Below are 26190 nucleotides of genomic sequence, written 5' to 3'. Positions count from 1 at the left end.
GCAGAATGAGAGCGCGGAAGGAAAAGTAGTTCCTATCCAACACATTTGTTTACAAAATAATACTGTTTGTTTAGTACTACTGATGTTTATTCAGTTTACTGCTTAAAGAAAACATTCAGTATCATCACTGCTGTCATGAGAGGATTGATTCTCAAAAAGAAAAGTCAGGATCAGAAGTATTGATATTTCAGTATCGCTCCGGTCACCCTTAGGGATGGGCCTTTTTTAAAATGTCCCATTCTGCTCACAGAAATGTTTGGAATGGCAACTTTCTAACTCAGCATGGACAGTATCGCATCTGTTCTGTGCTGGCTGTGGAAGTAAAGTTTATCGCTAGACTAGTAGGTTATCCTACCACATTGGTCTGCAATTTAAGTAGTGATCCTCAACAGAGTTCGCAGGGCTTGATCCTAATGATGGTCTAGCTGAGTTCATGGGGTTGAGTTTTTCAATCCAAAAGCAGTTTAACTACTGCACTGCTGCAGCCCACACGCACAGTTTCACTCTCATTTCAAATGCAAAATTCAACATTAATTGGAATATCAGCACCAGCCCGAGCCAACGGTTTACTTACAGCTGAGGAATATAGGATTTATTCTCAAAGTTATCCTCTAAGTCTTTGTACTGAAACATTTTAAAAGACTTTTATGGCTTTGTCGTTGTAAGTTTGATAAATTAACATCAACATATTCAGCTTCAGCTGAATAGTTCACCTAGTAACCTGGTTTTCTTGTGAATTTAGCCAACCAGACCAGCAAACATTTAAGGTTTTCTATTCAGAGTTAAATTAGATTAGCTCTCAGAATAGGTTGGTATTTATTTATTTAGTATTTGAGACATCGCAGCTAATTCATGGCTTAAGTTATCTCCTTTCTCGGCTCCCTATTTTCACCCTGTACCAGTTAACCACTGTACCAGTCAACCACTATCCAGCCTCAGTTGTCACTCAGCAAGTTTGTTTTTACTCAGTACCAGCTAGCTATGCAGCCTATTAGCCTAAGGTAGCGGCTTAGCATTAACTTTTTATGGTTAACTACTTAACATTAACAAACCCTGTTCCATCTCTCAGTGCATGATTTACAGTAAAGTTAATCAAATACACAACTTTATCATTCAATGTGTGCAGCTCGCTGTCTCAACATAAGGCTAAATTTAACATTCTGGTCTAAGCCTGCAATCATCTAGTATATTTATCCAAAGTCCTTATAGGAAAGTCTGTCTACTCGGTTGCCATCTTGGCAACACTGCCAGGCAGTTCTTTCCAGCCATTTCCATGTTTTTCAAGTTGTTCTTGCTACTGCACTTGAACAGATCTCCACTACTAAGCCCAAGTAGAGGGGGGCTTCTCCTGCTTCTGCGTAATCAGATGATATGTTGAATGATACCAGCTTTCCCATCCATTTTCCATCCAGTGATCTGCCTCCTCCTTTATAATGTCTCTGGTATATCCTTCATTGGATTCATATCTAACAAGCTTTGTCAGTACTGAATGACAGAAGCAGTGCTATCGCAGATTATACACTAGTAACGTTAATATATTTGTGTACTTTTGGCAGCCCACTTAAAGTTACTTTACATAGAAATTAAACGCTTCTTGTGTGATGATGTGGGCATGTAGTTTTCACTATGTTAGTTGGGATGATATTCAGTTGCTTGAAATATGTCTTGATTGGTCGACTACATTTAGGGCAAAGATAAAATAGAGTAAATTACATTTTACATCACTTTGAGTGCTTTAATAGTATTTAGATGCTAAAATGGTGCTGTGTTTTCAGGAACTCCTATGTCAGGCTTAGGAACCTGTGCACCAACACATGGGTGACCAGTACCAACATCCCTATCGATCATGAGGAGGAGAGACCTGTTATGCTCAAGGTGTGTGAATGTGTTGGCCTTTAGGTCTGAATGCATACACATTTACTAGGCTACTTCAAAGGTTGGCTTATAGAACACGGCCATACTCTCATGTTAAGAGTAGCTATAGTTCCCAGAAACACGTTGTTTCTTTTTCACTGTCCTTGCAGATTGGCACATGTCCCACCAAGGAGGATAAAGAGGCTTTCGCCATTGTCTCTGTGCCACTATCTGAAGTGAGGGACCTGGACTTTGCTAATGACGCTAACAAGGTCCTGGAGGCCTTTGTGCGCAAGCTGGAGAAGAGCGTCATCACTCAGAACGACCGCAGGTAGGCATCATGTTCTGCATGTGTAGCTTAAAGAAAAAAAAAATATATTTTTGGTTGTGACAGACTGTGGTACAGATTTCACTGTAGATTTTCGTTATTATGCAATGAGAATATTGTTATTCAGATCTTGATCTCAGTGTCATATAAAATTAAGTTATGTAACGTGTATTGTGTAGGTTTGTGACTAAGCTGCTGGAGGATTTGATCTTCTTTGTGTGTGAGGTGCCCAACAATGGGCAAGACGTGCTTTCTGTGGTCATTTCCAACCCCAACCGAGAGAGACAGAAGCTCATGAGAGAACAAAACATTCTCGCACAGGTATGCACACTCAGACTTGGTTCAACCAGATTTGGTTCAATTAAAACTAACCCTGGTGTGAGTGATCTGGTAGTGCAATCACACCAGGGTTCTGGTGCCCAACAGATCAGCAGACTGAGATCCCCTGGGCATGGCTGTCTCAGTTCGCCTCAGAATGAATGTTTGCGGTATGAACACAGTACAGACCAAAGACACCTAAACAGACCAAATGAACCATTAGAATGGACTGTCATGTCCTCTTTGCGTAATGTCTTTGGTATGTGGAGAAGATGAGTTTCCGATGCTGTTTTGACACGTGCCTGTGTTTTATCATCTCTTCATGCCCTCTGAATCAGTGACAATAGGATAGTTTTGGTTTAAAAAGGAAGCTAAGGCATTTTTGAAGACGTTATGAAAATAGTTGACGTACACATTTGACTGCAGATGTAAATTATATTTAGTATTAATATGCCAAGATTTCTCTTTTTTGTAAAAGCAGTAAACCACTGTGTGGCAGGGTTTTCACCTTTTTTTCATCGCAAAAGAATCAAGGTAATGCAGGAGTCTTATGGCTTATTGCTCTAATATCAAAAGACAGATAAAACATAAATAAAACCAGCCAGAACAACAGAACAAAGAACAGCATGAATCAGAAAAATCAATGGACATTGTCACAGTTATTTTACGTCATCACATTTTATTGTTCATTATAAAATATTCCCAGCTTTTTTTCAACTTTTAGTTTAATGTTAAATATGTCAGTGTGAATGCTAAGCAAGCCAGGACTAAATTGCACCTATGTGTCATTTTCGGCTTTGGTCTGGCTCAACAGATATGTATGTGTGTTTGTGTGTGTTTGTGTGTAACTCTAAACCTCTAACCTTAACTGCATTATCACAAAATCAATCTTTTAAATGTATGAAAACAAGCACCTACAAACACACCCATGCATCCATAAACATAACCTGCTCATACAGGCCTTACAGAATGTTAAAAAGATTTAGATCAGAATTTTCCTTGCACTGTGTTTACTTCATTTCATTTAAACCTGGAAAACAGTAATAGTGCTGTAGTGTGGGCTGAATTAACATTCTGATTTCTGTGAATATTAATTGCATGTATGCCGTGTGTGTGTCTGTGTGTGTTGTCAGATATTTGGCATTTTGAAAGCTCCATTTGCAGAAAGGGGGGATGGGCCTATACTGAAGCTGGAGGATTTGGGAGACCAACGCTATGCTCCATTTAAATATATGCTCCAGTTGTGCTACAGGATCCTGCGCCACTCGCAGCAGGACTATCGCAAAAACCAGGCAAGAGCCACCACTGTACCCATCAGCTAACACACCCTGTGCTCACTCATATACAATATACCATCACATGTTAGAGGATGTGTAGCTTTTTAAAATGTTTATATACATGGGTAATGTCTTTTTTCCTATTCTGTTGGTTTGCAGTAACTGTAGCTGTTTAGATTTTGCTATTTGCCTTTGCAAAAATGGCAGAATTGAAGGAAGAACGGACAGAAGTACTAGCTTGGCAATAATGACGTAACCTACAAATTCATAAAACTCAAACCTTTCTTAAACCACCTTTTGAGACAAAGAATTTTCAGTATGCGGTTTTAACAATAGTTTGGAAAAGAGCTGTCAAATCATTATTTAGGCAATTTCTACTCATCATACCAAGCAAGATACTCGGATCAACATGAAACAGATGCAATATATACCCAAAGTATTAGCAAATAATGTTTTATGTCAACAAAATATGTATCTTTTAATATTAAAATATTTAGGCACAATGATATGTAGATCTACAGATAATAACTGATAATAACAATAAAAAAAATATCAGTGTCAGACAGATGCTTAGATTAGACTGATATTTCAAACCAGTATTTGATGACATGTTAAATATATGCATTTTATTAATTTTACTGAATTTGTAACCCTAAAGAAATATGTGGTATAGTTGTCTGTAAAGCTAGTATGGGTAGATTTAGACTTGCTAGAAAGGCTTTTAAATTTTTTTCTGCATTGATATTAGCAGATTCATACATAAAAAGTATTGGATATCTTCATCAGCCCACACTTCGGTGTCGGTGCATCCCTATAGAAACAGTAAATGAATTAAATGTTACTTGGTAAATTTTCCTAAGACATTGTACATATTCACTCACATACATGGCTGAGGGTTAAAATGTCACATTGTTATGCCCACAGTTCAATGTATAATTTATGTTGTCCCTATCGGAGTGCAGGAATCTCCCAGGTGAAATCTTAGATCAATAGTCATCACCCTCTTTCTCTTCCTAACAGGAATATATTGCTAAGAAGTTCTCCATCATGCAGTCTCAGATTGGCTATGAGATTCTGGCGGAAGACACTATCACGGCCTTATTGCACAACAACCGCAAGCTACTGGAGAAGCATATCACAGCACGGGAAATTGAAACCTTTGTCAAGCTCCTGCGTAGGAACCGTGAGCCCAGGTCTGATGATATGAACATTTATCAAACTCTCTAGGCTTCAGTAAACCTTACAAAAGATCAAACATTAATGGTCAAGAATTTTACTCCTGAGATTGGTTTAAATATATATATTCTGTTGTACTTAGATATGTGTTTTAAGAGATTTTTTAGACATGATTCAAGGAAGTAATGCGTAACTGTGTGTTGAGTGTTTGCACTCCTTTTATTGTTCCTCAATACTGTAAATAATGAATCTTTTTAATTGTAGAATATAAAGAAAGATAATGAGTCATTATCTAAGGTATTTATGTGTCTCGTGTTCATGTGTTCCTCAGGTTTCTGGATTACCTCTCGGACCTGTGTGTATCCAATAAAACAGCAATCCCTGTAACTCAGGAGCTCATCTGCAAGTTCATGCTCAACCCTACTAATGCAGACATCCTCATTCAGACCAAGTAAGTCTCAGCTGTCTACTGTGTGGAGAGCATAAATGCACCATATTGAGCTGCTTTGTATGTTACATCATGGTCTATGTGTGTGTTCCCTTAGACTGATTCCACACATTGAGAGCTCTTTGGATTCGTCTCTTATGCATGATGAAGGTGAGGAGGAGGAGGTGTGGCTGTACTGGATTGACCACAATAAAGAACCCCATGGCAAGTCCATCCGCCACCTGGCGCAGGATGCTAAGGGCAGCCACAAATTAGACATTGACATCATCACCTACTACAGGTCCATTTTTCTCACCAACCTCTTCCAGAATTGCCTTTATGTTTTCTCTTTTTTTTTGACATCTTCTCTAAATAAGGTAACTTTATACTCTCCCTTTTTTTAAACAACTCTTTAAATTTTCTGCCTGACAGGTGTCAGCTGAATCTCTTTGCTAAGATGTGTCTTGACCGGCAGTATTTGGCCATCAATCAGATTTCCACCCAGCTGCCAGTTGATCTGATCCTGCGCTGCATGTTTGATGACTGCCTGCCCTACAACCTGCGAGCTTCCTTTTGCCGCCTCATGCTGCACATGCATGTGGACCGTGACCCCCAGGAGGCCGTTGTGCCTGTACGCTACGCCCGCCTCTGGACTGAAATCCCGTCCAAGATCTCCATCCAAGAGTGAGTGCATATGATAAGGATGGACAGTAGGTCACTAGTGACACAGTGTAGAGGTTTGGCTAAATGATGATTTGACAGTTTTCCTGTTTTCCAATTTTTACAACTTTCCAGAATATTCTTGAAAGCACATATTGAACATCATCTGCACTAAAGTTGGTTTATACCCAGGGTTTGAGTACTGATGAGTGCTGACATCACAAGAAGGGGATAAAATGTGTATAGTATGGCATTATTTCCAGGTGTGATCAAATACAATTAAATTCCACTCCCTCTTAACTACATTACTTACATATTAGTTTCATGTCAGTTATGTAATGTTTCATAGTAGTTACTGAGTAGTTATTAATTAACTGTTAACCATTCTAGGTCTCAGTATTCAAATGCTGAAATCACTATTTGGGTATTTGTTACACTGCATTACTGCATATGAGGGAGAAGATATGACACTGTTGTAGTCTGCAAGTTAGCAACACCAGACTTGCCTACAGCAGTTTAACCAGCTTTATGCTAATTCACTTTGTGCTGAAGTGTCCTAAACCATCACTTGGTCCAGCAGCAGCAGAACACAGGCCTAAGCAAATGTCAAAAGGGCATGCACTACCACAGCTTAAAAATGCAAAACGTGCATGCACACCCCAAAACATCATGACATAGTGCCATTGTTTTTTTAGAGAGCTTGTTGAACACCCCTTAGTTTTAGTTAATTCACTGAGCATGGATTTTTTTGTAGTGATTGACTTGCTTACTGTGCCAGACTTACGTAGATCATTGTTGTAGCAGGATTTTAAATGTTACCATACATATATTTTACAGTAATATCAAGTAGTCATCCTCTTTCGTATGTCTCCATGTAATACATTCTGCAGCTATGAGTACGAGTTCAGAGACACATCCAGAGAGGAAATGAAGAGGAAGTTTGCTCCTACCATGGACTTTGTGGACGACTACCTGAAAGATGTCGTGAGCCAGCCTTTCCCCTTCGGAGATGAAGAAAAGAATGAGCTTACTCTAGAGGTAAGGCACTTAAAAGCTCTTCCTTGATCGAAAGAAAGTTTAATGATTTGGTTGAAGCTTGCCAAGTCTTTCTCTTTTCGTCTCTTTCTTTAATAGGTCTTAAAGGCCACTCTCTGTCCAATTTACAAAAGAAGACATACGTGTTTATATATTATTTTATGTTCCATTTGCTGTTAAAAAAAAAAAAATCATCAGCCTGTTGTGAGAAAATTATGATACATTTCTTCCTTTCTCTGTCTAAGGTGGTGAACCTGGCACGTAACTTGGTCTACTTTGGCTTCTATAGCTTCAATGAGCTTCTGTGTCTCACACGCACCCTGCTGGCCATCCTGGACATCGTGCAGCACCCGCTCACGTTCATGTCTAAACTCTCCAAAAGCCCTGAGGGAGGTCAGACATGATCAGACAGATACCACAATCAGATACTGTAACCAAGTAGCTGCCGTTTAGTCATTTATGTTTAAAGAGTTTTCAGTCATGGTATTCATGATTCAGTTTACAGTACACCTATTGTGAAACTTTATAGTTTCATTTTGAGTACATCAGAATTGTTTGCCCATCTTTGTAAAGAAATTAATCCTCCAATCCATCCTGGGTCATATACAGTAGCTTGACAAAAAAGATGTATGATATGTACAGTAGTGTGCTAAAAGTTAGTTCTGAACTTTTTTTAATTATCTGACAAAGTTGACAAAACGTTACTCAGTGGCAGTGTTTGCCTTGAGAGCTTAGTCTTCTGCTTTTGTGCGTGTGTAGGTAATAACGTCCTGCGCACCATCCATGGCGTGGGTGAGATGATGACTCAGATGGTGCTCAGCCGAGGCTCTATGCTGCCCCACTGCCTTCCTGAGTCTCGGCCAATGACGGGCCGTGGAAAACCGCTCTGTCTCCTTGACAACCAGGACGTGATGGTGATGGACACTAAGCTCAGGATCATTGAGATTCTGCAGGTGAGTCCCTCACTTTACTTAAGACCATTGAATAAACAGAACAAGTGAGAGCAAGGAAAGTCCACTGGAAGGAAAAAGAAGATACACACACTGTTGTAAGTTCGGACCAAGCTATGTCCATAATTTAACTAAACCATACAAAAAGCATAACATCGCTGTCTAGAGAAAAGCCTATATCTTCAAAATAGTAACTGTACAGGAGAGGGCAAAATGTTTTTCATTTTTAATGTAAGTTAATGTAACAGATGTTTTTACAAGTGATTTTGGAACATTTCTATTGGTCCATTATTACTATTGGTCAAGTTTTAACATAATATGAAGCCTTAGTCTGGCAGTTTGCTGCACTTTAAAAAGTTGAAGCAACATTGTTCTCCTGTGTATTAAGGCCCTTGTCAAGTGCATATGCACAGTGATGTTTATTTATTTTATTTTTTTTTCAAGGACGCTCTATGCATTAACAAAATAATAGAATAACAAGCCAAACTTAAATTTACAAGGAAAGTTTTGCATTGTCAAAGGTGCAGAAATTCTAAAGGTATCTACAATATATTGCTTTGTTTGAAGGGCCCTTATTATAGAAATTTCCTCATGTATTGAAAAAAAAGTATAATAGATATAATATGCAAACATTACAAAAGTTTCAAAACACACTTTCACTTTCATGCCTTCACTCCTCAGTCTATATATGAAAACTAAGCTTCAACGACAGCCTGTTTTGAACTTACATATATTTTTGTGTGTATTAAATATATATACATTTACATATATTCACCTCCTCAGCCTACTACAGACTAGCCCTGCCCATTCAGGTGATGTAAAGGCAGGCATACACTGCGTTTTAAGCCCGTTTTAAGCCAGATTTGGTCAGAGCCGACTGAATTGCATGATTGGGCCGAATTACAGCTTCATCGGCTGTCGTTTGCTGTGTGGTGTGAGGGGAAGCGATGCCCAGTTAACTGATTGAAGTCACACCTAAAACCACACACAATCAACAAGGAGTGTTTCTGTTTGGATTGCCGCTAGAATAAGACACAACGCAGGGCAGCCAATTAGAGCTGAGGTCACTTACATATATCTATCTTAATTCCACAGAAACAAAACTGGCCTGTTTAATTCTTAGGGGTAAAGAGAGTTTGGATAATGGACATGTTAAAATTAATTATGTCTGTTTTGGATATGTAAAACCACAGAAGCATCATTCATATACCTTAGGGAAAAAATAGAATACAAAAAATGTAGAATATGGGTCCTTTAATACATTACAGGCTGCTTTCCCAGATCCATATTCAGCCTAAGTGTACATTAAACATGATTTCAGGGTGCATCACAATTAAAATTGTAGTTTATTCTGAGACAAGACATAATCCATGTCCAAGAAACCAACCCTACATGTATTTAATTTTTAAAATATTATGAAGTGACATCATTGCTATGCTTATGTTATTTCATAGTTCATTCTGAGTGTGCGTTTGGACTACCGGATCACCTACCTTCTGTCCATCTACAAGAAAGAGTTTGGAGACCAGAGTATGACAGACAGCACTCTCTCAATCACTGACTTTCCCCCTGTGCAACCTGGTAAGAGCACAGTCACAGTGTTTCTTTTGCTGACCATATAATTATAAATCTTACTTTGCTGTATTTGGGTGGCTCTCAATGAATTTGTCCATCATGTTATTTCACTGCATGCCATTTGTTTGTTTCTTATGTGTTTAGAGCCCAACGTAGAGGAGATTGCTGAAAAAGCAGAGAGTATGTTTGCTGGGAGGTGAGCAGACTGGAGCCATAAAGAAAACTAAGTCACTTCTGCATTTTGCTTATTAGCTATTTCTGGTGCTGTGATGGACTATTTGCTTATCATGTGTCACTGATCGCTGCAAGTCTTTGCTTCCTATAACTGGGTACCATCACACTCTTAAAAATAACTGTTCTCAAATGGTTCTTGGACTGAATAAACAGTTCTAGCAAAAGCATGTAAATTGGTGAAAAAACTTTAGATTATGTAACTTTTAAAAGTTTCATATGCACAGGTCTCATTTCCGTAGAAGTTTCTTTAAAGAACTATGCATGTTAAGATTCTTCACTCTAGACTCAATTCTTTTGGTCCCATTGGGGATCCGTATTTTTAAAAATGCACCATCATTGTTAATAAAAACAAATAGAAAATTGGACATTTTTAGTATATATTAAGTATATATTTAGTATGTACTAAAGATATTAACAATTTGTGTGTGTGTGTGTGTGTGTGTGTGTGTGTGTGTGTGTGTGTGTGTGCGCTAATCAGTGGTAAGGAGAGGGATTTAGTGGATCTGGATGATGAAGGAGGCAGGACATTTCTGCGAGTGCTGATTCACCTCATCATGCAGGACTATCCTCCTCTCGTCTCAGGCTCACTGCAGCTCATCTTCAAACACTTCAGCCAGAGAGCCGAGGTCCTTCAGGCATTCAAACAGGTCTCACTCTCGCTCAGCCACTGCTGGCTAGTTTTTTCTTTTTCTGTTCCACCGTTAAGAACATTAGAGGAAAAAAACAGATGCTCCCAATAATCCCAGTAACATCACATACATATTCTCTTGTAAATCTTAAGTCTTGTATTCATGCTGTGTGTGTATGCATGTGTAGGTCCAGCTGCTGGTCTCTGAGCAGGATGTGGAAAACTATAAGCAGATAAAGGCAGATCTAGACCAGCTGCGGCTGACTGTGGAGAAGTCTGAGCTCTGGGTAGAGAAGAGCGGAACCTATGGCAATGAGGACATTACTGAAAACCAGAACAAGGAGCAGATCATAGAGGTACCACCCCTGGTGGCCACTTTAAATAGATCAATTGCCTAATAGTTTGAATGATTGACTTTGCGAAAAGAATAAATCATATGTCTTTTACAAATGACTGATCTGTCTTCTGTGATGTCAAGTAGTCCTGACAGAGTTTGCATTGACAGTGGTTTAAAGCGATGCTTTGAACAAAAATTCACATTTACACTATTTTCCAAGGGTATCAGCCAAGACATACACTTTATGCCCAGATGTTTGCAGATACCTGCTTATTCAACGGTTCTTTTGAAATCATGGGGATTAATAGAGAGTTTGCCCCCCCTTTTGCTGCAGTACTTTTCTACTTTTCTGAGAAGGCTTCACCTTATGTTGGATCGTTGCTGTGAGGAATTTATTGCATTCAGCCACAAGAACATTCATTTTGCGGATGTTGTAGATTAGTTGTAGATCACAAATGTTACTGATGGGGGGGCTTTATACCCCTCTGGCTGACACTTGGCTTTGGACATGGTGACCTTAGGCTCATAAGGAGGTGCTTCATTCTTTTGACAATGCTCCGGAGATATGGCTGTCATGTAGGTAACAGTGGAAGCTAATAGGGATCAATTAGCATTGTGCAAACTGAATGCTTAAACCATTATAACTTCCTCCAATCATGTTGTTTAGTGACAGTCAGATTATTTATGCATTTCAGGCACTCTGAGGCATAGTGCAAAAAATCGACAAACATATATAATGCATAGCTAAAAACTGTATTAGTAGCCATTTTGAGGTCTTAATTTTTCCAGTTCTAAACTAAAGAAGCATGCATGTCTTGGCTGATTAACTAATTTTGGGATTTGGGGAAAATGTATGTAAACATGACTTGTTTTGCTGGAATAAAACCATATTAGATGTCAGAAGAATGTTTGGACCTTTAGTTTTTAGAGATATAAGTGAACCTGTGTGTTTGTTAGGAGGCGGGCATCCTCAGTCCAGTACAGGATGGAAACATTAAGCCACAGATAGACAGTAACAAAGCCAACAACTACATCATCGTGAAAGAGGTGGGTACAGCTCCCATAGCACAGTTATTCACCTTTTTACCCTCCACATGTCAGTGGTATGAACAGTGTGGAACTTTGCCATGTGCATCAACATTGTTTTGGTAATTATGTTCTGTTGGTCAGTAGATCCTACAACGTCTCAACAAGCTGTGTTACTCTGCTAAGAAGAGCCGTGTGCAACAGCAGAGACTACTGAAGAACATGGGAGCTCATACTGTGGTGCTGGACCTGCTACAGATCCCTTATGAGAAAGTAAGCATGATATCTAAACATTCCAGTTTAATCATAATATTTACTTAAGCATCTTATCATTTCTAAGTAAGTCATTTACAGAGAGCACAGTTACTATCTTGGCTAATTTGGTTGACTTACTCTCTTGACTTACTCCTCTTCAGGGAGATGAGAAAATGTCTGAGATCATGACCCTGGCCCATACCTTCCTGCAGAACTTCTGTAATGATAACCCTCAGAACCAGATTCTGCTTCACAAACACCTAAACCTGTTCCTCACCCCTGGGGTATGTTGACATCCCATGTCAGAACATGTCAGAGGGTTTTGATATCACATATTGAGATCCTGAGCCAACAAGAAGAGAAATAAACAATATAAAATAACAACATACTTTTGTTATCGCCATCAATAACTGTAACTTCTAAGGGCTAATTCCTTAATTGATTAATACAGTAGCAGTACTGTAGGTTAAAATTACACTATTGTTCAGGTTCTTGGCTATTGAGTGTTCTGGGTGCTTTTTTTTTTACCCTTTTATGTAGCATCTGGAGGCAAAGACCATGCGCTACATCTTCCAAAACAACTACCACCTGTGTAATGAAATCAGTGACCGCGTGGTGCATCACTTCGTGCACTGCATCGAAACACATGGCCGCTCCATCCACTACCTGCGCTTTCTTCAGACTATAGTGAAATCAGATGGCAAGTACGTGAAGAAGTGCCAGGACAAAGTGATGACTGAGGTGAGAGATAGATGTTCTATACTGCTACAGTGCAAGAGACCGGAAATTACAAAAACCAGTGGATGGATTATTGATATAACACTGATTTGTATCTACAAAACTATTAGAGTGAATTAATCATTTTTTGTTGTCATTAATAAAATATGGTGAGTTTTTAACTGTTGTTTTCATTGCCCTAATGTTTGGTATATTTCTAGATATTATATTGTAGTAGTTTTATTATTATTAACTAGGCATAAAAAGTAAAAAAAAAAACTGTAGATGGTTTATTCAGTATTTCCAGTACATTGTCAACACCATGAACCTGTTAAAGGATAAATATACTGCAATAAGTTTTTATTATTTTGTTATTATTTATCACATATTCGAAATCCAAAATATTCTGGATATTAATTATACTATTGTATAATGTAATTACTATTATATAATTACTATGTTACTATTACTTTATATGCAGTAGCACTTTTCCAGTCTTTTTAACCATCTTTAAGTACCATTCATCTTACAGGACTCATCTGTAATTTCATGTATTTTTCCACTACTAATTATTTTAGAGTTGTGAAATTGCTTGAAACTCTCGTATTACAATAATTTAATATATTTATCTACTATCAAATTGGTTTAGTATTTTTGAAAACATTGATTTCAGACATTTGAACAATGATTCCAGACTTTTGGCCTGTACTCTCTGTGCTCTAATATTTGGTTAGGGTTAACCTGAACCTTAACCTCATTGTCTCTTACTTGCCATCTTCTGCCCGTGTACTTGTATGTTGGTTGTTGTAGCTGGTGAATGGGGGTGAAGAGGTGCTGCTGTTCTACAATGACCGGGCCTCGTTCCCCACACTGCTGCAGCTGATGAGCTCAGAGCGGGAGCGCCGTGATGAGGCCAGTGCCCTGTCCTACCACATCAACCTGGTAGAGCTGCTGGCTGCTTGCACTGAGGGCAAGAACGTCTACACAGAGATCAAGTGCAACTCACTACTGCCACTGGATGACATAGTTAGGGTGGTTACCCATGACGACTGCATCCCTGAGGTCAGTTAACTTGCAATGCATATGTTGTGACTGAGCTGCTGATGGGTTTTTCTTGTAGTGGCACGCTGTCACATTTAAGGCCTCTGTGGTCCAGGGAACCTAGCTGCGGCTGTGTTTGTGTTAATTTTTATGAAAGCATGCTACATATAGTACTGCGCAAAAGTCTTAGGCCATCTGAGAAAATTATATGTAAAACCATTTTTTTGTATGGTACTTTTTTTTTTATTGAAATTTGTTTGAAAAAATAGAAGCCTTGTAGTCATAGTTAACATCTAATACAATAAAAATAGGAACAAAAATCGTGTGTTCTTCTAATGACATTTTCTAAACAAGAAATTAATAACTTTTTAAAAGTATTTTTAGTGTATTTATGCCTACATTCTAATGCTATGTAGTGTTTTTACAGGCAAAACACACAGTCAAGCTTCCTAAGGCTTTTGCACAGTTCTGTGTATGCATATAATGCATACACACACATCACCACGGTAGCTGTCTTTTGCATTGTGTGAAATCACCTTTATACATTACCTTGCATTTAAATGTAAGAATGTTTTTTGCCTTATCCTGTAAAGTTACTGTTTTGTAGGTGCTTGTTTTTCTGAGGACAGTGAAATATCGCTGCTGTTGGAAGAAAACCTTGTATCTCCATTTTTGTCATTTTTCAGTTTATGACATAATCTGAAAATGCTGAGTGTGCTTTACATTATATGTTAATTTCATGAAGAATGGACCAAAAGAAACATCTCAAAATGACTTGGAAAAAAGTCTGGTTCCATTGACTTACATTAAAAGTAAAGTAGTTTTTTTTCCTTTTTCCTGTAAAGTTACCATTTTGGACATGCAAGGTTTTCTTCCGACAACAGCTGTATATAGTTATTTGGTCACACTCTTGTTGCACATGCAGTTATATAAAAAAGGATGGTCATAAATATCAGGCCATGAATACATTTTCTAGTTGTCATCAACTTTACATTAGACAAATCACCTCTCAGATAAGACATAACACACAAGATATATCATGATTCCAATATGTCATCATTTAATCAACAAAAAGGAAGCCAAATTGTATAAACCATGTGGGAAATATTAAGAACACCCTTACTGCTCCCATAGATATTAGACAGGTAATTAGCAATCTGGTGCTGCTAATCAAATGCTTGACTGGTAGGGCACCAGGAAGTATAACCACCTTTAAAAAAGGGAAAAAAAAGTGTGTATTAACATTATGTCAAGGAAAAAAGAAATCAGCAGTGAATTCAAGGGTAAAAATTGGAAGGCCATCTGTCATATGGAATCCATCATTTTATGGGAAATTCAAGTCAGTTGCTAATCTTCCCAGGATTGTCCCAGCAAGTTTATCTCAATGTCAGAACATATAAAGCTCATAAAATCAAACAAGAGAAATAAAGAACAAAAAAAGGGATAAAACGTAGCAATCTACATGTTGCTGATTGAGCTTCTAAGCTTGCTTAGAGCCAGTATAACCATAAAATCCTGATGTCCAAAAATACTGATACTGATCACTTCATTAATCTGCCATGGAAGGAGAAGGAAAATTAAAATCCACAGTTGCACAGATCAGCTTGATTTTCTGACTCTTTTCTCTGACAGGTGAAGATTGCCTATGTAAATTTTGTGAACCACTGCTATGTGGACACAGAGGTGGAGATGAAGGAGATCTACACCAGCCACCACATCTGGAAGCTCTTTGAGAACTTCCTCATCGACATGGCCAGAGTAAGAACACTAGCATTAATCACTGTAACATTGTGACATCTAATCATCATATACTTGGTTGTGTAAAATTAGATATCATAAACCCTGGAATTAACATATTTTACATTATGCGTTTTGAAGTTCGTATGGCTGCTACTGCTCAACTGGTGTAATCTGGATGTAGATGTTGTCAGTAGGAGTGGTGTGATGTGATATGTGATTTTCAGGTATGTAACAGCACCACAGACAGAAAGCATGCTGACACCACGCTGGAGAAGTACGTCACTGAGACTATCATGGCCATTGTCAAGGGTTTCTTCGGTTCACAGTTTTCCGTCAGCAACTCCAACCTCCAGGTAGACGGCACACACACATGCAGATTCATGATTGATTCTGAAAAAACACGCTCACCCATTTGCATGTCTTTCCACTTCAGTCCCCACACTATCAACCTGTCAGCCATCTGTGTCAATGTGCTGCCAACATTACACACACCAATTTAACCCCCTTCTCTCCCTGCTTTGATCTCACTCTCAGCAGCTGTAGGTTTAATCAAAAGCTTTTTCTATCTCTCTCTATTTCTCTCACTCATCCTGGCAGACCCATCAGCCCATCTTTATCCAGCTGCTTCAGTCAGCCTTCAGAGTCTACAACTGTCCCTGGATGAACTCTTCGCAGAAGGCCAACATTGAGGCCTGCGTTAAGACTCTTGCTGATGTGGGTGCGTTAACATCTCCAGCAGCGCATCTTGGGCACAAGTGAAAATGCAGACATTCTGTTGTATTGGAATGTAAAACTATTGCCACCAGGTCTGTTATTTGGGATAAAATCTAAAAATCCCACAGCTGACATCATGTAGTTCCTTTTTTTGCCGTGCAGTATATATGCTGTGTCAGAGTATGGGGTCTCCCAGGTAGCAAATCTTCAACAAATTAAGCAAATACTTGCTCATATTCAGTATTAATTGACATATCATTCCCATATTAGGATTTTTTTACACTACACTAGTGAAAATATGTAGCACATAGTAACAGTAACAGTATGACCTTTACAACCAATGTATTCTTAAAACGTTTGTTAATGAACTGTTGAGAGTTGCTAATTAAGTCCTGTATGAAATCTTTTCTCTGTAGAGAAGGGTCTGTGAGCGTAACTGTGCAGCTTTATGAAATTCAAACTTAATGCTCTGTCCCACTGTAAATAGTACCCCTGTGAATCAATCAGACTAGAATATTAGTTATTCTTCTGAATGAAGCATCTAGTCGTTAGTCTCTTAAACCTTTAGATTCAGTGTCTCACTCAGCTCCAAGATTCATCACTGATGACCCCTACAGTACTTACTTTACAATCATTGCTTACTCTTTGAAAAAGTTGGTTGGTCCCCTGTGTCTGTACATCAGGAAACACTGGTTTTTGTTTATTTATAAAGCACTCATTCACCATATTGCCATCGTATATCACATCTATGTCGTACTGTAAGAGTCTATCACACACCAGCATATGAGTCTACCACGCTCCAGTGAATGGGCCACCAAACTCTCAAGTGCTGAGAGTTTTTACAAATCTGCTTTTAGTTGCGGTGCACCAGTGAGGTGGAATTTACTACAGGAAACTTTAAAAAACACATTATTTGATGTTAGTTAGTTCTTATTCGATTTCATTAGGTTATATTGTTTTTGCTCTTCAACACTTGTTACTTTTTTCAATCTGTATTTTTTTTTGTTCTAATGCTCAACTGCATTGCAAATGGGGGTCAGCCTTATTGATTGACTGTGTAGTTTAAATAGAGGAAGACTGATAATTTCTGTTTTCTTTCAAGCTAAGAACAGGAGCATCGCTATCCCTGTGGACCTGGACAGTCAGGTGAACACACTGTCTCTGAAAACCCACACCACCATGGTGCAGCGTGCAGCCAAAGACTGGAGGCTCTCTGCTCGTTCCCGGCCCCGCAAAGAGCCCCTGGGGGCCCCAGACTACAAGAACATTATAGAGAAACTACAGGTACCACAGATGACTCCATCACTGCCATGATGTTTTCACCCCCAGGGAGCCCATTTGATCATACAGAAAGAAAAATCAGCGCATCAAAAACTTACCTACACACTTTACCACCGTTCTGACTTTGATCTTGTGTACGTGATGCTGAAATGTTGTTCTCCTGTGTGTGTGTGTGTGTGTGTGTGTGTGTGTAGGGTGTGGTGTCATTTTTAAAGGAGCAGTTCGGTCCACGGGTGCAGGCTGAGTTCTCTGTATTGGTGGACGTTTTGCACAGTCCGGAGCTGCTGTTCCCTGAGGCTGCACGACTGCGCTGTGAGACCGGAGCCTTCATGACTAAGTAAGACACACACAGACCCTCATTCTGAAAACCTCATTTTAAGTTAGTTAAATTAGTTTATGGGCCGGTTTCCCGGACCCAGATTAAGCCTCAGCATAGACTAAAGAAGATTCTGAATGATGACCTCTGGAGATTCAGTTGAGTCCAAGGTATGGGTGGGCCGTATGATGATATTTTATCATTGTTGTGCTAAATTATGTCACAATACACTTTTCTTAGCATATCGTGGATATCATCTTAACAGGTGAACGAACTAACTGCAAAGAGAGATTAATTGGTCCTGTTTAATTAAAAAAATAATCATTGATTATCTTGAATAAAAATTATTGTAGGTTGATTATAATATTTTTGAGTGTGGCACTACAGGCAGATGCTTTGTCCTGACAGCAAGCGACACAAACGAGTGACAACGACTAAACCAAAATCCTCCCACTGTAATCAGTGAAGCTGTGTACACCAGCAATGAGTGGCAGAACACGATATGGTACAAAGCAATATCGTTTGAAAGTCGGCCTGTTTCTGTTATTGGTGTGCCACAACACATTGTGCTGATGTTCCACTTCAGCAAAATCCTGAGGTTAAGCCAGATGCCTTTCATCAAAAATGTAATTTTCCAAAGATAGATGAAGAGTTTAGAGCTTTTGTTCTATTTCTGACATTCTTCATGTTTATTGGATGCCACCATGCCCATTCTAGATCAGAACCAGTAACTGCAGAACTTCTGCACAGCAGTGCGGTGCTGCTAATACTTGTCTGTTGATCAGTGTGTTGCTTTATACCAGCACATCAGCGGTCATCTGAGCACGAAGCACAAGTTTAAGTTTCATTCCAACATGCTGTATATCCATTTCTAACAATTTTGGATGTAACACGTTTTTGAAAAGAATAGCAGCAGATTTATTATTTTTCTAATAAAGGTTGTACTAATTATGATATAGTATTGGCATGTCTTATATGTGTAAAGCCTGGCCCCAACAATGTGTATCATGAAAAAAAAAGAAAATTCTTGGAAGTGGTCAATAATGTGTTTTGGAACAAAACCCTTAATTTTTTAGGTCTATGTCATGCTAGTGGCTTCTAGCTTGAAAAAATGCAGAATGCACCATTTATGCTATATTGTGCAGACTAGGCTCATAATCAAAACATAACATGGGCTATAATTCAACTTGTAGTCCTACTTCAGCCGCAGCAGCAGCAGACGCCCTGGTAGGCTTATATAGCGCTTATAAAGTAGTGATAGTCACAGCAGATACACTGCCTCCCCAGTGTAAACTGCGCCACCCGCTAATGACAATTTTCCTGGGGAAATGCTGAGGGTCAGATGTACATAAGTGAGCAAGTACAGTGCAAAATACGCTCGTAATGCACCTTCAAATTCATTTTCAATTTACACTGACTGAGGCTGTAGCTAATAGCACAGACTCCACAGAGGACTGTCTACTAATTGTACATGTTTGTCAGATGCAGGGTTTAAAAGGTGCAGTGAATTAGTGGAGCTGCCAGCCAGCTCAGACAAAAGGTAGAATGCACATTTGGTGACAAAGAAACAGACATCTTAATAAAGGAAGTTGTGGGAAGCAATAAAGGATTGTGAGCACATATTGCTGCTGCATCAAGGTATATTTTTCAGCTATGCCTTCTCTCTCATAAATACACCTGGCCCTGTTGAAACAGTGTTATTCTTTTGGTAAATATTCTTTCCTCTTGGTCGATGTCTGTGCCTCCATCAAGCAGTTAACAGTTTCGGAATGTGGAATGTTGAGTCCTATTTGCACCTGAAATTGGCACAAAAGCCTTAATACTGCTGGACTATTTCATAAATTGTCCCACCAGTTTGTGAAAGGATTAGCTGATTACAGTATCCATTATTTATGGGGCACAATATTTAGATTATTTAATGGTAATGATTTTTTGTCAAATTATCATGATGCAGTTTTTGGCAATTTTCATTCATATCGCCCAGTCGTAGTCGGTTTGACCAGGTCATGGCAGCAGTGTTTGGATTTTGAGTGGGTAGTGAAGGTGCTCCACTGAGAGCCAGTCTGTCTGACAGCATTAGAACAGCACTTACCTGAGTCTGTGGCCGCATGATGTGCCTGTACTATTGCATAACCACTCAAGTCTGCATGATTCACTCTGAAAGCCACAGCGTGCAGCCCACCTGCTGTAGCGCCACACACATTACTGTATTACTTTTCTTATGTAAGGTCAATAAGGAATATTTGCATTTCAGATGTTTGACGATAAGGTTTTCTAAATCATGTGTGCTCAAATTGTTGTCACCAGTTCTCTCTCCCTTATAATGAATGAGGAGAAATTCATTATGAATGGTTAAATATTAATAATCAAGCATTTTGTTCACTGGGGTCTTTGTCCCTCCAGGCTGATTAAACACACAAAGAAGCTGATGGATAAGGAGGAGAAGCTGTGCATTAAGATCCTGCAGACTCTCCGGGAGATGCTAGACAAGAAAGAGACCTTTGATGATCGGGTCAGTGAGAGCATCTTGTTAATTCTTATTGAACTCATTGTAGCGCTCAATCCAGGAGCTTTAGGTATAAGGGTTTTGAAATTTTAGCTCCAAAATGCAGCACCAGGCAAACATGGAACACACTTTTATAGAAGAATGTTCTGACATTTTAGTGTAATAATATAACTGTGCGGATATCAAAAATATGAAATGACATGTACAATGCTGTGAAAAAGTATTTGCCCATAATCTGATTTCTTCTATTTTTGCTAATTTGTCACATTTAAATGGTTCAGATCATCTGGCTCATTTCAATGTAAGGTAAAGACAACACAAGTAAGCACAAAATGCAGCTTTTCTATCACCATTTATATTATCTATATCAGCCATGTGAAAAAATGATTGCCTCCCTAAACCTAGTAACTTGTTGTGCCCCCCTTGGCAGCAACAACTGCAATTGAATGTTTGCGATAACTTTTGAGTCTTTTACACCGGAGGAATTCTGGCCCACTCTTCTTTGCAGAATTGTTTTAATTTGGCTACATTGGAGGGTTTTCGAGCATGAACTGCCCATGTGAGTTCATGCCACATCATCTCAATGGGATTCAAGTCAGTACTTTGATTTGGCCACTCCAGAACCTTAATTTTGTTTCTTTTAAACCATTCAGAGGTGGACCTGCTTGTCTGCTTCGGATCATTAGTCTGTTGCATAACCCAACTGAGCTTTAGGTCACAAACTGATGGGCGGATGTTCTACTTCAGGATTTTATAATAAAGAGCAGAATTCATGGTTCCGTCAATTATGACGAGTCGTCCAGGTCCTGCAGAAGCAAAGAAGCCCCAGACCATCACAAACCCACCACCATGTTTGACAGCTGGTATGATATTCTTGCGGTATGATATTCTTGCAGTGTTAGCTTTATGCCAGATGTATCTTTCAAAAAGTTCCACCTTTGTAATCCTTTCTATGCTGGTAGATTTCAGTGACTTTGTTTTGTATCTGTATTTGAATCTCTTTAGAATGTGGCATCATGTGCTGCTTTTTGTGACCTTCTAGCCTGCTTCACACTGCCAGACAGGTTTTATTTAAGTAATTAGACTCAACTCTGACAGTAATCATGCCTGGGTGTGGCTACTTTACTTTTTAGTTAAGTTACTTTTTCGCATTGGGACAGGTAGGGCTGAACAGCATTTCCTTCAATAAATGAAATCATCATTTAAAAACAGCATTTTGTGTTTACTTGGGTTAACTTTGTCTAATATTAAAAGTATATTGATGATCTGAAACATTCAAGTGTGACAAATATGCAAAAACAGAAGACATTTTTCACAGCATTGTATGTAAGCATACGGTGACCAAAAAAGTGTTCAGCAAGCCAGATGTAGCAGGGTAGCAGCATTGAACGGTCTTTGCAGCCTTGTAATTTAGTTAACTTAGAAACTCATTTCAGCAGTTTATGCCTTTAGGTCAAAATGTCTTTAAGACTGTGAAAAGATTAGACGTGTAGAAATAACAAACACATAGCACAAATGATTGTAGTTTTCATTGCTGTTTCATTGCTGGAATTCCAGAAGTTGCATTGTGGGGTGAGTCTGCTCTTTAGCTTTTTGCCCAGTAGATGAGATCTGACACCCTCCATCTGGTATACAGCAAACAGTGAAAAATACCATGCTATGAAATGTCTGACCTGTTTATCTCTTTGTCTAACACATAGTAGGGCTGAACGGTGTGGGGAAAATATCTAATGTAGCTTTTCTGACCACTGTTGCAATTGTGATTGAAGTGATTTGTAAGCTCTGTGTTATTAGCTTAAATTTTGCTACTTAAAACTTGTTAAGAAAATATTGAATAATGTAAGCTATAATTCAAATTGCAGCTCCTGTGATTTGAAAATTGTACTCCTTCTAATTGAAGTTTTAATATAAAAACGATTAATTGTTCAGCCCCAATACAAAGCATGGTAGCTAGCAAATCCCATTATGGTTTGTGTGGTAGAGGTAAACTTTACTGCGGTGGGGATGTGAAAGCTAACTCTGATGAGTCAGAGCAGTATGTTTTGGCAGGTCGATTGTGAAGGACTCTGGAGAGCATTTCCAGAGGTCAGGGATGCAGCTATGTGGTTGCCACCGTGATAGCAGCCACCAGAAGAGGGTGCTAGAGGGATGTGTAAACTTTGAGTGACGATTTTGAACCTGTTGACCCGCCCCCCCGCCTTTCTCTGCAAGCTAAGGAGAGTGTCGCGTGTGTGTGTGTGTGTGTGTGAGAGAGAGAGAGAGAGAGATGAATAAAGCCCTCCTCTCAGGCCTCAGTGGTGCTTTTTGGTCTGGCTGGATGCGCGCTGGGGGTTTGGAGCTCCAGACAGCTAATCAGTATTCAGTGGACGGAGCAGTGAGTTGTTGCATAAGCCTAAGGCACGCGAGGACAGAGAGAGAGAGAGAGAGATGGAGAGGAGGAGAGGAGGAGCACACCAGCAGCCAAAAACACCCAGTACAACAAATCAATACCGCAGAGAGAGCTGACTGCAGCCAGAGAGAGGGAGAGGGAGAGAGAGAGAGGGAGAGGGAGATCGAGATCAGGGGTTACTGAAGCTTTGACACAGCAGAAATAGTGCTGCAGCCCCACCTCTCCTCCACACCTTCCAGTCGCTCTATTCTCTTGCAGCAGCTGCTCATGCCTTTTAGGTCATGATTAGAGAACAAGGAGTCATTTAAAGCAGGTTTAATTATGCCCACTCTGCCATAAAGATGGAGCACAGGGCAAAAGCTCATCCTGCATCAGCACTGTGAGATGAGCTCAGTGTAAAACTGGCAGAATTGACTAATTCCATGTGTTTTTGTAAGTTTGTGCTCTAATACTCATGACTTTTTTGAGTAGAAGAGGGGTGTGTTTGTGTTTGTTTGCGTGCATACGTCTGCAAAAGTCTTATACACCTAGCCACATTGTTTAAAACCATTTAGTTAATTTCTGCTTTAAAAAAGTATCATTTACAGCAAGTGCAAACAATAATGCATTTAAAATGAATACATTTTTAAAAAGTGTTTGATGTCTTGTGAACTAGATAGAAGAACACAGGTTTGGTTCTGGATTTCTTTTTTCTTCTGAGATTGCATAGATCTGTTCAAATTGAGCACCAGCACACTTGACTTAACTTTATGAAGCATTGATGGAGCCACAGTACATGTAGGATGACAACTACAAATAATACATTGGGTTATTTGTCAGCATATTATTTGTATTTGTTCTAATATTAATATTATTTCTTCTGAGCTAATAAATGCTTAATGCTTACTATATATATCTCGCTGTTGTTGGAAGAAGACCTTGTATCTCCATTTTTGTCATTTTTCAGTTTTTGACAATATGAAAATGCCTGTTTTCCTTTACAATGTGTGTAAATGTCATGATAAATGGACCAAAAGAAATGACCCAAAATTACTTGTAAAAAAAAGTCTGGTTCCATCGACCATTGTAAAGTAAGTTTTTTCCTTCTCCTGTAAAGTTACCATTTTGGAAATACAAGGTTTTCTTCCGACAGCAGCGAAATATGTGTGTGTGTGTGTGTGTGTGTGTGTGTGTGTGTGTGTGTGTGTGTGTGTGCGCCGATGATATGGATAAAATACTAGTATTTAGTAATGCCGGTACACCTTGCAGTATATTAAAATGCACTGGTTCAATGAATACCTTCATTCATCAAAACAGTAACATAAGCACTTATCTGGAAGTGTGATTGGTCAAGATTCTCACAGCACACAGTAAAAAACATTTTGATTGGTTATAGGACTCATTTGTACATTATTGCAAAGGCCAGTATTGTTAAAGTAATCAACAAATGATACCCCGTGCATCCCTAGTTTGTACTCTTCAGTCAGTGTCAGTGTGTGCTGTGTCCTCGCTGCCCTGAGTGTGGAGCTGCAGTCTCATGCAGCCTCAAGCTGACTACACACTCCGCACAGTGAGAGAGAGAGCGAGAGAAAGAGAGCGAGCATGTGAGGAGCCATGTGAGCGAGGGCAGAGCGCTGTGCAGCAGCGGAGCGAGGGATTGGAGGGGAGCAGCGTCTGCTGAGTCCATGAGGAGACGGAGCGGGGGGTGTGTTTACGTAACTGAGCCGCAGTGTCTGAGCCAGCCTCACGTGTCCCATCACGTTCTCTCTCACTCCCGCTCTCTCTCTCTCCTTGCACTCTCGCTTATATTTTCTCTACCCCTCACCTGCTCTCACTGTCTGTGTTCGCTTCTCTCTAGTCTGTTTGTGTTGATTCTTGTCATTTGCCAGTGCTGTTTACCACTCGATTGCTCTAATACATCCTGTTTCTGACAAAAGCTATCCATCAGAATCTTTCATGTGACTTGGTTGCAAAGCATGAATCATGAATCATAAGACAATATAATACATAATTGGTCTGATGGACCTCTAAGGGTGTGTGTAGAAAATGTTTTAGCTTTCAGCACATCCACTGCTTCCACTCATGATCAGTGAAAGACAGTAGCTTTATTTCTGTTTGCTATGAGTAATCTCGTCACAGACTGATTAAAGAGACCACCAGACAGAAGAATAGAAATCTGGAGAGTGCTACTGTAGAGCAATAAACTTACAAATATCAAAGGTGTGAAAAAAAATGTTAAGAAGAGCCATTTTGTCCTTTCAATAAAAATCAAACCACCTTGGAAGCCACAATAATTTATGTACATTTTACCGTCTGGGCTGTAAATATGTCACAGTGTGAGCTAATGTACTAGTATAGAATTAAAAAATATGATATAAACGAAAACACAGACTTGCTTTGCTCTGCTTTAAGCTTTAGCTCAGCTATAGCTGCTTTTCTTACATCTCCAGCAGGAAACTTTTTTGCAAAAGTAGAATATTTTCTTGCAAAATGTCTCTCATCGTTCGACTTTTTACAAGGCTGAAGTTGCTTCTCATTTTCCAGCTTCTCGTTCGAATTTTCCCACTCCACCTTAAATGGTGCCTGTGGTGCCAGAATGTAACCGCTGCACCATTCAATGGAAAAAATTAGAGCAAGAAACTGACTTCAACTTCGTGACTTTTTAGTGTTTGACAGTTTCTCGTCGCTGATTAAATGTTAATGAAACCAGCCGGAGTGTTTATAAACACAAATAAGTCCATTCGTCTCCAAATTATTGATGTTTGTCTTAAATATTTCTTTTTGCCATTTTGTTAGCTACTAGCTAGGAGAGATTCTTGTCTGCGTTGCTATGGTGACCAGCAGTCTGCGTGACAAAAAAAAGGGTGAATTAGCAGATATAGGCTACATTAAATCCAGTGTTTAAGACCATTTATCGTTTAAACTGTGTTAGAACTATCAGCAGAGCTTTATTTTACTGCAAAAGAAGATTATTATATTTTTAATAAAACTAATTCTGCTGTTCTGGAATGTCAGAATTGGGACTGGATCTGCCTGGATTAGCATTATGGAGAAATCTATTTTTTTTCTGAATGATAAAAAATGCGTAAGATTACTAAAATGCAGATATTTTAGCCAAACATTACGTAAACACTCTGTTCTTCCTGGAGTACAATAAACAGGTCATCAAATATCTGTGTGAAATATTGGTCAAATCTAAACATCTGTTCGATGCAAATATCTGCCAATGCTGACATGATTCCAATATCCTCTAGAGATTTTGTGTCCATAGCCATGTAACAATAAAAACTTCTTTAACTCAGTGAGGAGTGCTGTGGGTATTCACGTTTTCTCAAGAAGAATGGCAGTGTTGACACTACACTGTACTTAAACAATTCTGGGTTTAGACACTGATGTCATATTTTTAAAGGTATGATTTATGTCCAAA

At 39.1% G+C, this 26190-nt stretch overlaps 1 protein-coding gene across 2 annotated transcripts in view; it reads left to right on the top strand.

Moving 5' to 3' along the window:
- The window catches only part of itpr2 (inositol 1,4,5-trisphosphate receptor, type 2), a 95270-nt gene that overhangs the window by 18033 nt on the left and 51047 nt on the right, over positions 1-26190 (top strand). For both annotated transcript variants that reach the window (XM_036585082.1, XM_036585081.1), the window contains exons 12-37: positions 1776-1875; positions 2025-2185; positions 2362-2503; positions 3634-3792; positions 4798-4970; positions 5285-5404; positions 5499-5681; positions 5813-6064; positions 6931-7078; positions 7321-7468; positions 7835-8028; positions 9480-9606; positions 9745-9796; positions 10313-10481; positions 10651-10818; positions 11757-11846; positions 11973-12098; positions 12242-12364; positions 12621-12821; positions 13608-13859; positions 15471-15596; positions 15803-15931; positions 16176-16296; positions 17395-17576; positions 17768-17910; positions 20293-20401. In XM_036585082.1, the coding sequence (XP_036440975.1) occupies positions 1776-1875; positions 2025-2185; positions 2362-2503; positions 3634-3792; positions 4798-4970; positions 5285-5404; positions 5499-5681; positions 5813-6064; positions 6931-7078; positions 7321-7468; positions 7835-8028; positions 9480-9606; positions 9745-9796; positions 10313-10481; positions 10651-10818; positions 11757-11846; positions 11973-12098; positions 12242-12364; positions 12621-12821; positions 13608-13859; positions 15471-15596; positions 15803-15931; positions 16176-16296; positions 17395-17576; positions 17768-17910; positions 20293-20401 (3898 nt within the window). The remainder of the gene's footprint in view (positions 1-1775; positions 1876-2024; positions 2186-2361; positions 2504-3633; positions 3793-4797; positions 4971-5284; positions 5405-5498; positions 5682-5812; positions 6065-6930; positions 7079-7320; positions 7469-7834; positions 8029-9479; positions 9607-9744; positions 9797-10312; positions 10482-10650; positions 10819-11756; positions 11847-11972; positions 12099-12241; positions 12365-12620; positions 12822-13607; positions 13860-15470; positions 15597-15802; positions 15932-16175; positions 16297-17394; positions 17577-17767; positions 17911-20292; positions 20402-26190) is intronic.

The sequence above is a fragment of the Colossoma macropomum genome, unplaced genomic scaffold (assembly GCF_904425465.1).
Source record: "Colossoma macropomum unplaced genomic scaffold, Colossoma_macropomum, whole genome shotgun sequence".
Lineage (NCBI taxonomy): Eukaryota > Metazoa > Chordata > Actinopteri > Characiformes > Serrasalmidae > Colossoma > Colossoma macropomum.
Note: the sequence above shows the minus strand (reverse complement) of the source record. Positions and strands in the feature narration are given on the sequence as shown.